This window comes from Capra hircus, chromosome 29, assembly GCF_001704415.2.
Source record: "Capra hircus breed San Clemente chromosome 29, ASM170441v1, whole genome shotgun sequence".
Classification (NCBI taxonomy): domain Eukaryota; kingdom Metazoa; phylum Chordata; class Mammalia; order Artiodactyla; family Bovidae; genus Capra; species Capra hircus.
The window spans coordinates 40,133,289-40,147,122 of record NC_030836.1 but is presented as its reverse complement, the minus strand read 5'-3'; the positions used below and the strand labels follow the sequence as shown (position 1 = coordinate 40,147,122).

The 13,834-nt window shown below is 51.1% G+C and overlaps 1 protein-coding gene across 6 annotated transcripts in view; it reads left to right on the top strand.

The window, feature by feature from the left end:
• VWCE (von Willebrand factor C and EGF domains) overlaps positions 1–9,134 on the top strand; it is a 30,921-nt gene extending 21,787 nt beyond the window's left edge. For 4 of the 6 annotated variants that reach the window (XM_018043091.1, XM_018043088.1, XM_018043087.1 and 1 more), the window contains 5 exons: positions 199–281; positions 1,607–1,739; positions 1,823–1,905; positions 2,282–2,372; positions 8,121–9,134. In XM_018043091.1, the coding sequence (XP_017898580.1) occupies positions 199–281; positions 1,607–1,739; positions 1,823–1,905; positions 2,282–2,372; positions 8,121–8,740 (1,010 nt within the window). In that variant the 3' untranslated portion in view covers positions 8,741–9,134. The remainder of the gene's footprint in view (positions 1–198; positions 282–1,606; positions 1,740–1,822; positions 1,906–2,281; positions 2,373–8,120) is intronic. The other 2 variants (XM_018043090.1, XM_018043089.1) reach the window with 1 other exon arrangement.

Genomic DNA, 13,834 nt, shown 5'->3' with positions numbered 1-13,834 from the left:
TGTCCCTTCCCCCCTCCCCTGGGCAAGTGCCTGCAGAGCCCGCTGGCCTGACCTTTGCTGCCTGGATAGGCCTTGGACTTTGGCGCAGGCGAAGGCGGGTCACCGCACCCCCTCCCCCGGCACCTCCTCCCCCTGTCCCCCGCCGCCCCCCACCCCGCCCCGCCCCGGCCAGCCCTCACCATGTGCTCTCTCTGGCAGGCTGCACCTACACAGGCAGAATCTTCTACAACAACCAGACCTTCCCATCTGTGCTGGACCCGTGCCTGAGCTGCATCTGCCTGGTACGACCACCCTGACCCTGTCCCCGTCTGTAGAAGCTCCCCAGGAACTGCCACCAGCTCTTGAACTCTGGAGGCAAACATCCAGAGACTTCCAAGAAAACTTCTGGGTCGCTTCTGGGTCATGGTGAAAGGCGGCTCCCTCCAGCCCTGCCCGGGGTGAATCTTCACCCAAGGCCAGAGAAATACTTTTACCCCTGCCCAGCAAATGTCCTCTGCTTCTGGGTGACCAGGGAGGGTCTGGGGGGCCCTTAAGGTATAAAATGTGGCCCAAGGTTCTCCATGAGAGTGAAGGTGAGGAATGAAAGCCCAGGACTCTGCATGGAATCTTTAATATACTCACGTTTCTTAGCCCCTGCAATGTGCCCGTCCCTGAGCTCAACACAACCTCAGTTAATCCCCAGGGAGGCCTATGAGGTGGGGAGCACCGCCGTCCCCAGCTGATGGGTGGGAAAACCAGTCACAGAGAGACAGTCATTTGCTCAAGACTCCATAAGTAGTCAAGTGAGGTGCCGGGAATCGATCCTAGCAACCTGAATCTCTTTCAGAAAGCACATGTTTACCCTAAGCCATATCACCAAGGCCATATCTCAGTCTACGTGACAGGAGTATCGTTTGGTATTTGGAAAATGGAAAAAATAAGCCCTTATTGCTTGTCATGCTGGATATGTTTCATGCTGATGAGCCTTCTTTGTTGATGGTGGTCTGCTGAAAACAGATTGAGACACTTGGGGTGAACATCCCTGGCCTCTGGGTGACCGTGTTCATCCATAGTCGTTTACGTTGGGGAGCTTTGACTTCTGGGTCCTTTCTCCTAAACTGAAATGATTAGTTACTTGATCTTTGGTTGCGCTGGGTCTTTGCTGCTGCCCGTGGGCTTTCTCTAGTTGCGCTGAGCAGGGGCTCCTCTTGTTGCAGCGTGGGGACTTCTCACTGCGGTGGCTTCTCTCGTTGCAGCCCACAGGCTCAGTAGTGGCGGTGCATGAGCTTAGTTGCTCCAAGGCGTGAGAATTCTTCCAGGATTAGGGATCGAGCCCGTGCACCCTGCAGTGGCAGGCAGATTTTATCCACTGAGCCCCCAGGGAAGCCCTTCCTAAGTTCTGGGTGCTCAGCTTCCCTGGGCCGTTCATGACTCGTTCAACTCGTACCTGTTGACAGATGAGCTCTCAGGGCAAGGCCGGGCCCTTGGCCTCGGAGTGCTTGCGTTCTAGCAGGAAGACAGGCTCCTATTCAGTCTGTCCCCTCACCATGGACCCCTAGCCTGACCCTGGTGGCTCCAATGGGCACTCAGTGGCTGTGTGGTCTGTCATTCCCGAGTGTCCCTTCAGCCCCCAGAACGAAAGGCCTTGCGAGTTTTCTGTGTCCTGCAGCTGGGCTCCGTGGCCTGCTCGCCCGTGGACTGCCCCATCACCTGCTCCTACCCTTTCCACCCTGATGGGGAGTGCTGTCCAGTGTGCCAAGGTGAGTGGGACCAGCCGCCCCCCTTCCAGGGCTCCCGGGTGGGCCTTGGCTCTCACGGCCCCTGTCTCTGCTGCCCCCTACAGACTGCAACTACGAGGGGAGGAAGGTGGGGAACGGCCAGGTGTTCACCTTGGACGATGAGCCCTGTACCCAATGCGTATGCCAGGTGAGCTGGCCCTGGGGACCCTGGAGCTGCCTGGCTGGGGGCTTCTTCCTGCCTTTAGTCCCTTTGCCAAACCTAAGCCTCTTAGCCAGTGTACACCCATCTTTTACCTGCTGTTTTGCAGCTTTAATTACCTGTGGGAATCCCTTTGGGTTTGACGGTATCCTCTGCCTGCGTAGTTTCCTTTAGGTGGCCCCGCCGGGCCCGGCTTCACCTGTTGTTCAGGTGAGGACCAGGCCCTGCAGCTTCTGCCCGAGATCTTTCTGTGGGTCCAGCTGCTGGTGTGAGAGTTCCTCGAGGGTGCTGCTCTGGGCAGGTGAGATGCTCTGGGTGGACCAGATGCTCTGGGCTTCTCACCTGTCTCCTTCTGTTTCCCCAGCTGGGAGAGGTTACCTGCGAGAAGGTGTCCTGCCAGCAGGCCTGCTCGGACCGCACCACGCCCCGCAGGGACTGCTGCTCCTCCTGTCCAGGTAGGCCGGCCTCTGTGACCTGGAGTCTCACCACCGTCTTTTTCCCACTCTGCTCTTCTCAGAAACACAGAACTTGTACCGGGCTGGATGTGACAAACCCAGGCTCAGAGAGGGAATGTGGCCCACCTGAGTCACACAGCTGGCTCGTGCTGCGCCCGGGCCCATGCCTGGGCTCACTGACCCGTGTGCTGAGCCGCGTCGGTGCTTTTTATTCTACACTGTGCCATGCTGTTAGACGAGTCTATTTACTGCTCCTTTTTCTTCATTTCCTCCTTTCTGAGTCTCTTCCCCTGCTTTCTATTTTTTTTCTTTCTTTTTTTCTTTGTGGTTTTTCTTTTTTTCCCTCTGTTTTCTAAATCCTTTCTCTAAAAATTAGAATTTAGGAACTAAATCAATTTTGCAGAAGAATAATTGCTAATATGTATTGAGTACCCTTTATTTATCAGGGAACATCATATATTATTATTTTTTAGTTAATGTATAATTGACACAACACCTGATATTTTTGTTTCAGGTGTACGACATAATGATTTGATATTTTGTATATTGTGAAAAGATCACCAGAGGAAGTCTAGTGAATATCTCCCTACACACAGTTAACAATGTTTTTCTTGTGATGAGAACTTATAAAGTCTAATCTCTTAGCAACTTTGAAATATATTTCAATACAGTATTATTAACTGTAGTTATATTGTACAGTACCTCACCATGACTTATTTATTTCATAACTTAAAATTTGCACCTTCTGATCGCCTTCACCCGTTGTGCCCATCCCTCACTGCCTATCTCTGTCAACCACTGATCTGTTTTCTGTATCAGTGAGCTCAGCTTTTTAAAAATGATTCCTTATATAAGGGAAATTATATGATATTTATCTTTATCTGATATATTCATTTAGCATAATACTTTCTAGATCCATCCACATTGTTGCAAATAGTAAGATTTCATTCTTTTCTGTTGTTGAGTAATATTCCATTATATATATTAATATAAGTATATATATATGTATTAATATAAGTATATATATATATATATAAAAATATATGTATAGACCCTGATGCCGGGAAAGACTGAAGGCAGGAGGAGAAGGGGATGAAAGAGAATGAGATGGTTAGATGACATCACCGACTTGATGGACGTGAGTTTCAGCAAACTCAGGAGATGGTGAAGGACAGGGAAGCCTGGCGTGCTACAGTTCATGGGGTTGCAGAGTTGGACACAACTGAGCAACTGAACTGAACTGATATATATATGCACATACTTATCCATCTTTATCTTTATCTATTGATAGATACTTAGGTTGTTCCCATGTCTTGGCTATTGAAATAATACTGCAACAAATCTGGGGGTGCATATATCTTTTTGAATTAGAGTTTTCATTTTCTTTGGATATATACCTGGGCATAGGCTTCACTGGTAGCTTAGCAGCTAAAGAATGCACCTGCAATGCAGGAGATCTGGGTTTGATCCCTGGGTTGGGAAGATCCCCTGGAGGAGGGCGTGACAACCCACTACAGTATTGTTGCTTGGAGAATCCCCGTGGACAGAGGAGCCTGGCGGGCTGCAGTCTACAGCGTTGCACAGAGTCAGACACGGCTGAGCGACTCAGCACGCACGCATACCCGGGTATGGGACTGCTGGGTCTTGTGGTAGTTCTAGTTTTCGGTTTTTGAGAAACCTCCATACTGTTTAACGCAATGGCTATGCCGGTTTCTGTACCAGTTTACCTTCCCACCAATAGTGCATGAGGGTTCCCTTTTCTCCACATCCTCACCAGTGCTTCTTATCGCTTGTCTTTGTGACAGTAGCCATTCTAACAGGTGTGAGGTAGCATCTCATTGTGGTTTTGATTTGCATTTCACCAAAGATTAGTTATGTTGATTGTCTTTTCATGTACTTGCTGGCCATCTGTCTGTTTTCATATGTGTTGTTTCACCCCCTGTTCACAGCAAGTCTTTGTGATAGGTACTGTTATGTGTGCTAAATTGCTTCAGTTGTATCCGACTCTTTGCAACCCTATGGATTGTAGCCTGCCAGGCTTCTCTGTCCATGGGATTCTCCAGGTAAGAATACTGGGTGGGTTGCCATGCCCTCCTCCAGGGCTTCTTCCCGACCCAGAGATCGAACCCATGTCTTTCATCTCTGGCATTGGTAGATGGGTTCTTTACCACTAGCCACTTGGGAAGGCCCATAGGCACTCTTAGCATCCCCATTTTCCAGGTGAGGAAACAGAGGCACAGAGAGATGAAGTGAGGTGCTCAGGGTCACACAGCTGGTTGGCAGTAGAGCCGGGATTTGAGCCCAGAGTCAATGCTTTTTGCTACTCTGCTGCGTTAACTCCTGGACATTATTATGAACTCAATGTCGTGAGTGTTCATCCATGTAGATCTTTTTGCAGAAGTATAAATGAGACATAGACATCCTACTGTAACACGTGCCTGTGTGCATGCTAAGTTGCTTCTTTTTGACTCTATGAACTGTAGCCTGCCAGGCTCCTCTGTCCATGGGATTCTCCAGTCAAGAATACTGGGTAGGTTGCCACGCCTTCCTTCAGAGGATTCTCCTGATCCAGGGATTGAACTCACATCTCTTATGTCTCCTGCGTTGACAGATGAGTTTTTTTACCACTAGGAGCCAACACACAGTTTCAAAGAATTCATGTAGCCCGCAGTTGGCCATTTAAAAAGTTCCTGAATGTTGTGGCTTGCTTACCCCTTGCGGCTTTGGTTGACATTTAGGTGGTTTTCTTCTTCTTCTTTTTCTGCCCATAATGGACCTACTGTAACATCTTTGGTCAGACACTATTTTTTCCCAAATTTTGTGAGTTGTGTTCAGACCCTGTGGTTAATAGGTGGCGTAACTGCATCACAGGGTGTCAGGAGTTGTTTGGTGATTCCCACGGCATGACAGCATGTTACCAGATGGGGTTCTGGAGAAAGAGGAAGCCTACAGAGATGGATATAACTGGTTCCCCATTTACCCACCAACTCTACACTGTGTGTTTTGAATTTAATTTTTCCAGTTTAGCATGTCTGTAGAGTACCTCACATGTGGCTATTTTGCACTTTTTTAAACTTCCAGGAGGACAGTGAATTTTTCCATGAATTTGTGGCCTGAAGTTCCTCTTGTATAAAAGACCTCTTTAACTCCTTTGACCTTTTGAAGAGGACATTCTGTATTTAGAGCAGCTCTTCATATCTGTGGATGAGCAGCTGGTGTCAGGACTGGAGGGATTGGAAACATTCTGATCCTGTACAGTCATTAAGTTGGGAACTGTTGAGTAATTGTAGATTCCACTTTAACCAGCACAAACCCCTCTGCAAGCTGATGGCTATTATTCCCCCAATTTCTAGAGACTAATCATTAGCTAAAGTGCCAGGCAGTATACGGAGCATTTTATGTGTATCATTTCATTTAAATACCCCAAGAATGTTTCATGCATTTTGTAGTTCAGTCACTGTCGTGTCTGACTCTTTGCACACCAGGCTTCCCTGTCCTTCACTATCTCCCAGAGTTTGCTCAGACTCATGTCCATTGAGTCAGTGATGCCATCCAACCATCTCATCCTCTGTCCCCCGCTTGTCCTCCTCCCTTCTATCTTTCCCAGCATCAGGGTCTTTTCCTATGAGTTTGCTCTTTGCATCAGGTGGCCAAAGTATTGGAGTATTCAGCATCAGTCCTTCCAATGAATATTCAGGGTTGATTTCCTTTAGGATTGACTGGTTTGATCTCCTTGCTGTCCAAGGGACGCTCAAGAGTTTTCTCCAGCACCACAGTTCAATTCTTTGGTGCTCAACCTTCTTTATGGTCCAACTCTGACATCCATACATGACTACTGGAAAAACCATAGCTTTGACTAAATGGACCTTTGTCAGCAAAGTTCATGTATGGGTGCTTTTATTATCTCCATTTTGTAGATGGGGAGGTGGAGACTCAGAGAAGTTCAGTTTCTTTTTAAAAAAAAACTATTTATTATTTATTTATTTATTTTTGGCCATGCCACCAGGATTTCTTTGGTAGCTCAGACAGTAGGGAGTTTGCCTGCAATGCGGGAGACCTGGCTTCCATCCCTGGGTTGGGAAGATCCCCTGGAGAAGGAAATTGCAACCCACTCCAGTATTCTTGCCTGGAAAATCCCATGGATGGAGGAGCCTGGCAGGCTACAGTTCATGGGGTTGCGACTTCACCTTCTTTGCTTTACTTTATTTCTTTACCCAGCCTGTAGGGTCTTAGTTCCCCAACCAGGGATCAAACCTGGGCCCCCAGCAGCAAAATTGCCAAGTCCTAATCACTGGATTGCCAGGGAATTCCCAAGTTTCTGTCTTTAAGGCCATGCTCTAGGTGATGGTGTCCTCAGACTCAGGGCCAGGTCTCTGATTCCTCACTCCCTGCTCAGTCCCATTCTGCTCTGTAGCCCCCTGATGGGGAATCAGGCCCAAAGAGGCGAGATGCAGAGCCCACCCACCTCCTTCTCATTCACCTGTCTCAGCTGCAGTCACCTTTTCCTAATGAGATGCATTTTTAAGGAGAAATTGCTTTTTATTGAAATACAAGGTGAATTGTTTCCTTTTGATAATTTAAAAAAACCACAGCTTACTTGAGATATAATACACACACCATACAGGCAACACACTGAACGTACACAACTCAGTGGTTTTTGGTAGAGTTGTGTGATTGTCCTTCTGATGGCTTATATATATATGTATACGTATATATGTATTTACTTCATTGAGGTATAGTTGATTAGGGCTTCCCTGGTGGCTCAGATGGTGAAGAATCTGCCCTGCAGTACAGGAAATCCGGGTTCGATCCCTGTCAGGGAGATCCCCTGGAGAAAGAAATGACTTCCCACTCTTGTTTTGCCTGAAGAACCCCATGGACAGAGGAGCCTGGTGGGCCGTAGTCCATGGGGTCGCAGAGAGTTGGACACGGCTGAGCAACCAACACGTCATAGTTGATGTACAAATTTCAGGTGTACGACATGGTGATTCACAATTGTTAAAAGGTTATCTCTCGATGATTTTTAACATTTAATCGTCCCAATTTTTAATGTGTTTGCCAGCCTCTGTCTCCTCCCTTGATCATACCTTTCCCAGTAGTTTTTTTCCTTCCACCGTGGATTAAGTCCTTATGATGTGCTGGACTCCAGGTTGAGACTTAAAAAATGACTATTTTTCAGTAGACTTTTTTTTAGAGCATTTCTAGATTCAAAGCAAAATCAAGCAGACGGTTACAGAGAGCTTCCCATGTGCCTACCTCCTGCCCTCCCCCAGGCGCAGAGCCACCGCACCCTCCATGGTCAACACCCCCCACCAGATGGTGCCCTTGCTACAACTGATGAACCCACTCTGACCCACATTTGTCACCTGAAGCCCACAGTTTACATCCGGGTTTAGGTGAGCCCGCTCCGGCTCCATTCCATTCACTTCTCACTGTGTACCTTCTATGATCATCACTGTTATTATGAAGCCCATTTTACAGATGAGGAAATGGAGGTTCAGGGAGTTAAATGCCTTACACAAGGTCACACAGCCAGTGCCTTTGGGGCACTGCCTCTCTCTGTTCATGGTTCCTCTTGGGTCTTCCCTTCCTGGAGGCAGGAGCTGGCAAGTCCCCCTCCCCGCTGGGCCCCCAGCTGTGTAAGGACCCTCAGAGGACACATACTAGGCATCGTCCCGGGGCAGCTCATGCCAGACCTGCCTCAGGGAGAACCACTGTGCATCTTCTCGCCCCCGCCCCTCTCTCTAGAGTCCCTGGAGGAGAGCCGGGCACTGTCCCCTCGTGGAGACGTGGAGCTCAGCAAAGCAGCCCGGAGCCCCCGTGGAGACCCCGAGGCCCCCATCAACTGCAGCTCCTGCCCAGGGCCCCCAGCGGTGGCTCCTCAGAGGCCAGCGCTCCAGCTCCTCCAGCTCCTCCTGAGAATGAACCTGTCTAACACCCAGACTTTACCCGTGAGCCCCTCAGGAGCCCAGGCCTCACCCTCACCGTCTTCGAGGCCAAGGGGGCCCGGGGCCTCCCAGCCTCCTCAGCCCTCATCGGGGCCTCTGATCCCTCCAGGAGCCTCCTCTCTACCTCCGGCCTCTCCCAGGGCTCCCGGACCCCCTCCTTTGACTCCAGCGCTCCCGTCCTCCGCCTCCGGGGCCCACTCAGCGTCCAGAAGGCCTTCTCTGCCTGCCGCTGTCCCTCGTGGAGCCTCAGCCCTTTCCACAACAGGCCCCGGCGCTTCAGAGACCCCCGTCACTGTCCTCAGGCCTCGCAGGTCCTCTCCAGCCACCTCCAGACTCTCTGCAGCCCTCGTGGCCACAGCCAGCCCCAGCCCCCGGCAGCCCACCCTGGGGACCTCACAGGAGGAGGAGTCCACGGTGTAAGCAGGCCTCCGTTTCAGGGTCATGCCTGGGGCATGCGGGACAGAGAAGACTCTGCCAGCGGCCCTGGGAGTTTGCAGGGCCGCTCTGGGGACCAACGAAGCTGCTGATCCTGCAGGACTCCTGGCACGGCTGGAAAATCCTCAGGGCCTGATGTAGCCTTGTTCACAGGAAGGATTTGGGATGTGTTGTGAGAATCCAGCAACGTGTTCTCCATGGTCAGCATCCTGCCTGGACCACAGCCCGCCTATCTTTTGAGAAAGGTTAGGGCAGCTGACTCCCTGCCCCGGAGGAGGAGGAAGGTCCGAAGGGCCTGGGATTCCACTGGGATTGTGCTACCAGCCGCCACATGTCCTCACCTGGGGTCTCCTGATTAAAATCTGTCTGGTCTCCTGCAGGCTGCCCTGCTCATTCACTTCTCGCCTTTGGAAAGGGAGAAGTCACTGCCTCGTCACTGCCAAGCCCATGGGGGATGAACTAGCGCCCACTTCAACCCCCAGCTTGGGAGGAAAGCCGGCATGGGTCTGGGGCTGGATTGGGAGGGGTCTTAGGTGAGCGCCTGGTGACCTTTGATTCTGGGGGACATCTAAAGTGAGGAGGGGGAAAGACAGATGGAGAGGGCTTTGCAGGGTGGGTTCCCTGGGAGGGAGCCTCTGAGATGGAGTGGGAGGCGGATGGAGCCTTAGGGCCCATGCTCAGCTTTAATATCTCTGGGCGCGAGGGAGGGAAGCAGGAGGCTGAGGGGGTGGGGCTGGGCAGTGCCAAGGTCTCAGCCAACCCTCTGTGGAGCTCTGAGGCTGAGATGGCCCTCAGAGTCATCCTGAGTTGGAGCAAGGGCATAGAGCTTCGTGCTTCCATGTTGACTGGTAATTCTATCTGAGCTGCTCCCAGAAAGGGGCGTCAGCCAGGGCAGTTCTCTGTGAGGGCTGGTGGCCCAGAGCTGCCACCCAACAACCTTCTTTCCGACTGAGGGAGTAAATGTGTCTGTCCTGAAGGGGGCATCTGGGTGGTGCAGCCCAGTTTCCATGACAGAAAGAGGACAGTGCTGTCATTGATGGGGAGAGGTGAGGTGGGGGTGGAAGACAGAGAACTACGCTGTCACCAAGTCACCAACTTGCTACCCCTGAAACCCAAGAAGGCTGCATGATCACCTGCAGCCCCTGGTGCATGGACCCCATTTGTACTGGCCCAGGCCACCCTCCCCTTGGCTCTTCTCTGCCCTGCTATTCACCATGTATCCCAGGAGGGGGATCCCCAGTGGTTAAAGGCCACCTGGGGGTATCCAGCCCAGATGTTGGTGTAGTAGTTTAGTCGCCATGTTGTGTCTCTTTTGTGGCCCCATGGACTGTAGCCTGCCAGGCTCCTCTGTCTATGGGACTTACCAGGCAAGAACGCTGGAGAAGGGACTAATTTCCTCCTCCAGGGGGCCTTCCCTACCCAGGAATTGAACCTGTGTCTCCTCTATTGCAGGCGGATTCTTTACTGTCTGAGCCCCCAGGGAAGCCCTCATGTTAGTGTACAGGGAAGTCGCTCAGTCGTGCCTGACTCTTTGCTACCCCATGGACTGTAGCCCACCAGGCTCCTCTGTCCATGGGATTTTCCAGGCAAGAATACTGGAATGGGTTGCCATTCTCTTCTCCAGGGGATCTTCCCAACCCAGGGATCGAACCCAGGTCTCCCGCATTGCAGGCAGATGCTTTAACCTCTGCGCCACCAGGGAAGCCCTATGTTAGTGTAAGGAGGGGTCCTAATCCAAGCAGGGTGGCAGGAATAATGAATTTGGAATTAGGAGCCTGAAAACCAAAGACTGTAGAGATGCAAAGGACTTAGAGACCATCAAGTGCAGTGAGACCCAAAATGTGTGGTATAATGAGGCCTGGGGTAGCATGAAACCCAGGTTTGAGCCCTACACTCTGACTCGCCATGGGACCTGAGGTCTTCGTTCCCTCATCTGTATAATGGGATTATGGCAGTGCTTCCTCTTGGAGTTGAGATGGTTGTATGTGACACAGACTCCACTGGTCTCTGTGCTTTGTGGTGGTGACCTTGTGCAGCCTGCCAAGCTTCACAGCGCTGCCTGGGATCTGATTTCAGGTTGAGAGTATGGAACACTGGCTGCCCCTCTTCAGACAAGCCAGCTGTCAACATGGTAGAGGCTCAAAGTCAGTGCCAGTTTTCTCATCATTATCCCTGTATTCAACAGAGGATGCGATTCAAGTTTTAGTACTAGTCCTCCCTGTCCAGAACACTTAAGTATAATAAATGGTATTCATTTTGAACATTAAAAAAAAAAAAAGCTGGGGGATAGGGGAGTGGGAGGACAGCTGTGAACACTTCCTCCAAGTTGGTCTAAATATAAAGACATGCTTATTTGAGACTCCCCCATCCCCTACTTACAGCTGAGACCACAGAGGCCCAGAGAGGTCAGGAGAGTGTCCTAAGGTTGCGCAGTCTAGGAAGGCTGAGCTGGGAGGAGGGCCCAGGCTTCTAACTCCCAGTCTGGGCTTTTTCCCTTTGCGTGGCATTTTGTTGGCTTCTTCCGTTGGAGTGGCAGAGAGGCAGTTGATGGCTGCAGTTTATGCAAGGGTGCTGTGATCCCTTGTCTTAGTTGGAGCTCTGTGAGAGCAGACCCAGAGAGAGAGACTGGGTGAGAGTCACCGCCCTGGAGGGGATCCCAGGGAGCATGGTGGGGATGAGGGGGAGGAGGAGAGAAGGGAAGACAGCCAGTCAGCTTTTGTTAAAGAGTGGGTCACTGCTGTGGGCCAATGGCACCCTGTCCTGCGGACCGTCTGGGAGGCCATGTGGCACACGCTTCAGAATTGTCCCCCAAAGCCCTGAGGATGTCACTCTTGTCCCTCTCTTGCTCTTGGACTGTCTGCTCCCCAGTGAGTCTGGCTGTCCCCACCCAAGGACCATGCCTGCCTCCTGTCTGCTTGCTCCGGGCCTAAGAAGGCCTGGTGGGGGATGGGGGGGCGCGGGAGGGGGGAAGGGAAGGAAGAAATGCAGGAGCTGCCGGCAGAGCACTCCAGCCATCCCCCAGCTGGGCCAGGGCTCTTACCGCCCACACTGCGGTCACCACAGTCCCTTCTCAGGACCCCCGGGGTTGGAGGCTCGTGGTCTCCCCACCCCTTGTGGGCAGGCAGTGCCAGTTGAAACATGTGGGAGGTCTTGGGGGGACTTGGTAAGAGCATGCTCTGCTGGCAATGAGCCCAGTATGATGCCCCTTGCCCAGGGCTGGCATCAGGAAAACCACTTTCAAGATCCCAAATAGGCACAGAGTGGTTTTTTTTTGGTCACACCCCTTGGCTTGTGGGATCTTAGCCTCCTGAGCAAAGATCGAACTGGTCCATGGCAGTGAAAGTGCGGAGTCCTAACCGCTGGACTGCCAGAGAAGTTCCTGGCACAGAGTGCTTTTCACCAACAGATGAACTGGTCTGAGTTCTCAGCAGCCTGCGCTCCAGTAAGCGGGGGTGGGGAGCACTTGTTCTTGGGTGAGTTCACGCTGCACTGTCTCTCCTAGGAGTCCATCTGTCGGGTTCTGAGAAGCAGTAGAGGACAGGGAGGGTGGGCTGGAGCCTGTTCCCTCTGAGTCAGTTTTACTGCACCCAGGGAATTCCTGAAGGGCCAAATGATCAGACGTGGTTCAAGAGACTTGCTTTTGGGGTTTATTAGTATTCTTGCCTGGAGAATCTCAGGGACAGAGGAGCCTAATCGGCTGCCGTCTATGGGGTCGCACAGAGTCGGACACGACTGAAGTAACTTAGCAGCAGCAGCAGCAGCAGCAGCAGATAAACACGCTTGAGGACAAGCCATGGTAGGTTTCGAATTGGGACAAACTCTGAGGTTTAAAAGTACCTTTCATTAACTTATTTTCAATGTGTAGTAACCCACATCATTAGAAATAAAGATCTGTAAAATTGTATGCGGGGCTTCCTTGGTGGCTCAGATGGTAAAGAATCTGCCTGCAGTGTGGGAGACCCAGGTTGGATCCCTGGGTCAGGAAGATCCCCTGGAGGAGGGCATGGCAACCCAATCCAGTATTCTTCCCTGGAGAGTAGTGAGGCATCTCCCCTCACCATATCCACCAAACACCCCCTCCCATGCCACCCCTGTTGTGGTTTCTGGTTCTTGGGCACCATTTCTCTGTTTACATATGTGCAAGCAAATCTTATGCTCTTTATAATCCAAAGATAGAATTGTCTAGGCTCCGTTATCACCTGTTGTTCAGCTTGTGTGTGTTTTTCTCACCCAACAATCTCTTCTTGAGATCTTTCCATCCCATCCTTAGCTCGCATCTTCAATCCTTTGCTTTTTACAGCTGCACAGCAGCTCACAGCAGCACACAGCAGACTTTTAACCATCTCCTGGGGTGGACTTTGGGTCGGTTCAAATCTTGCCTTTACAAAAGATGCTACAAAGAATAACCCTGGCCTTACATCATTTTGCACGTGTGCAAGTCTGTCTTTAAGATGAATTCCCAGAAGTAAAGTTGTTGGGCCAAAAGGTATATGTCTGTCTGATTTTGATGGATAGTGCCAAATGGCATTCCTTAGGGGTTGTACCAGTGATGTTCCCACCAGTGGTGGGCAGGTATCTGAGTCTGGGAGGGTCCAAGTTCCCCAGATCAGAGCAGAGACTTATGAGATGAAAATAACATTCCTGGGGAATTCCCTGGAGGTTCAGTGGTTAGGACTTGGTGCTTTCACTGCCATGGGCCTGGGTTTGATCGAACCCATGTCGGGACCTAAGATCCTGCAAGACACGTGGTGCGGCAAAAAAAAAAAAAAAAAATCAAAACACTCCTGGACAAGTATGAGTGGGAAGGATGGATTGAGCTAAGTTTAGACCCCTGAGGCTCTCAGGAAGTGGGGAAAGATGGATGGGAAAGAGGCCTGAGACCATAGAAACGGAATGTGAATCCATCTTATCTCATGGAGGGATGTCAGATCAGACAAATTAGCTCGGGGTTTTCTAGTATGAATGATCTAACGGGGAGCCTTTTTAGACTGTGTGGATCCAGGAGTCCCAGGGTGAGGGAGCGGAAGAGGGGCTGGGAAGGAGTGGCTGAGCTGCAGCTGCTGGGCTGAGTAGGGAGAA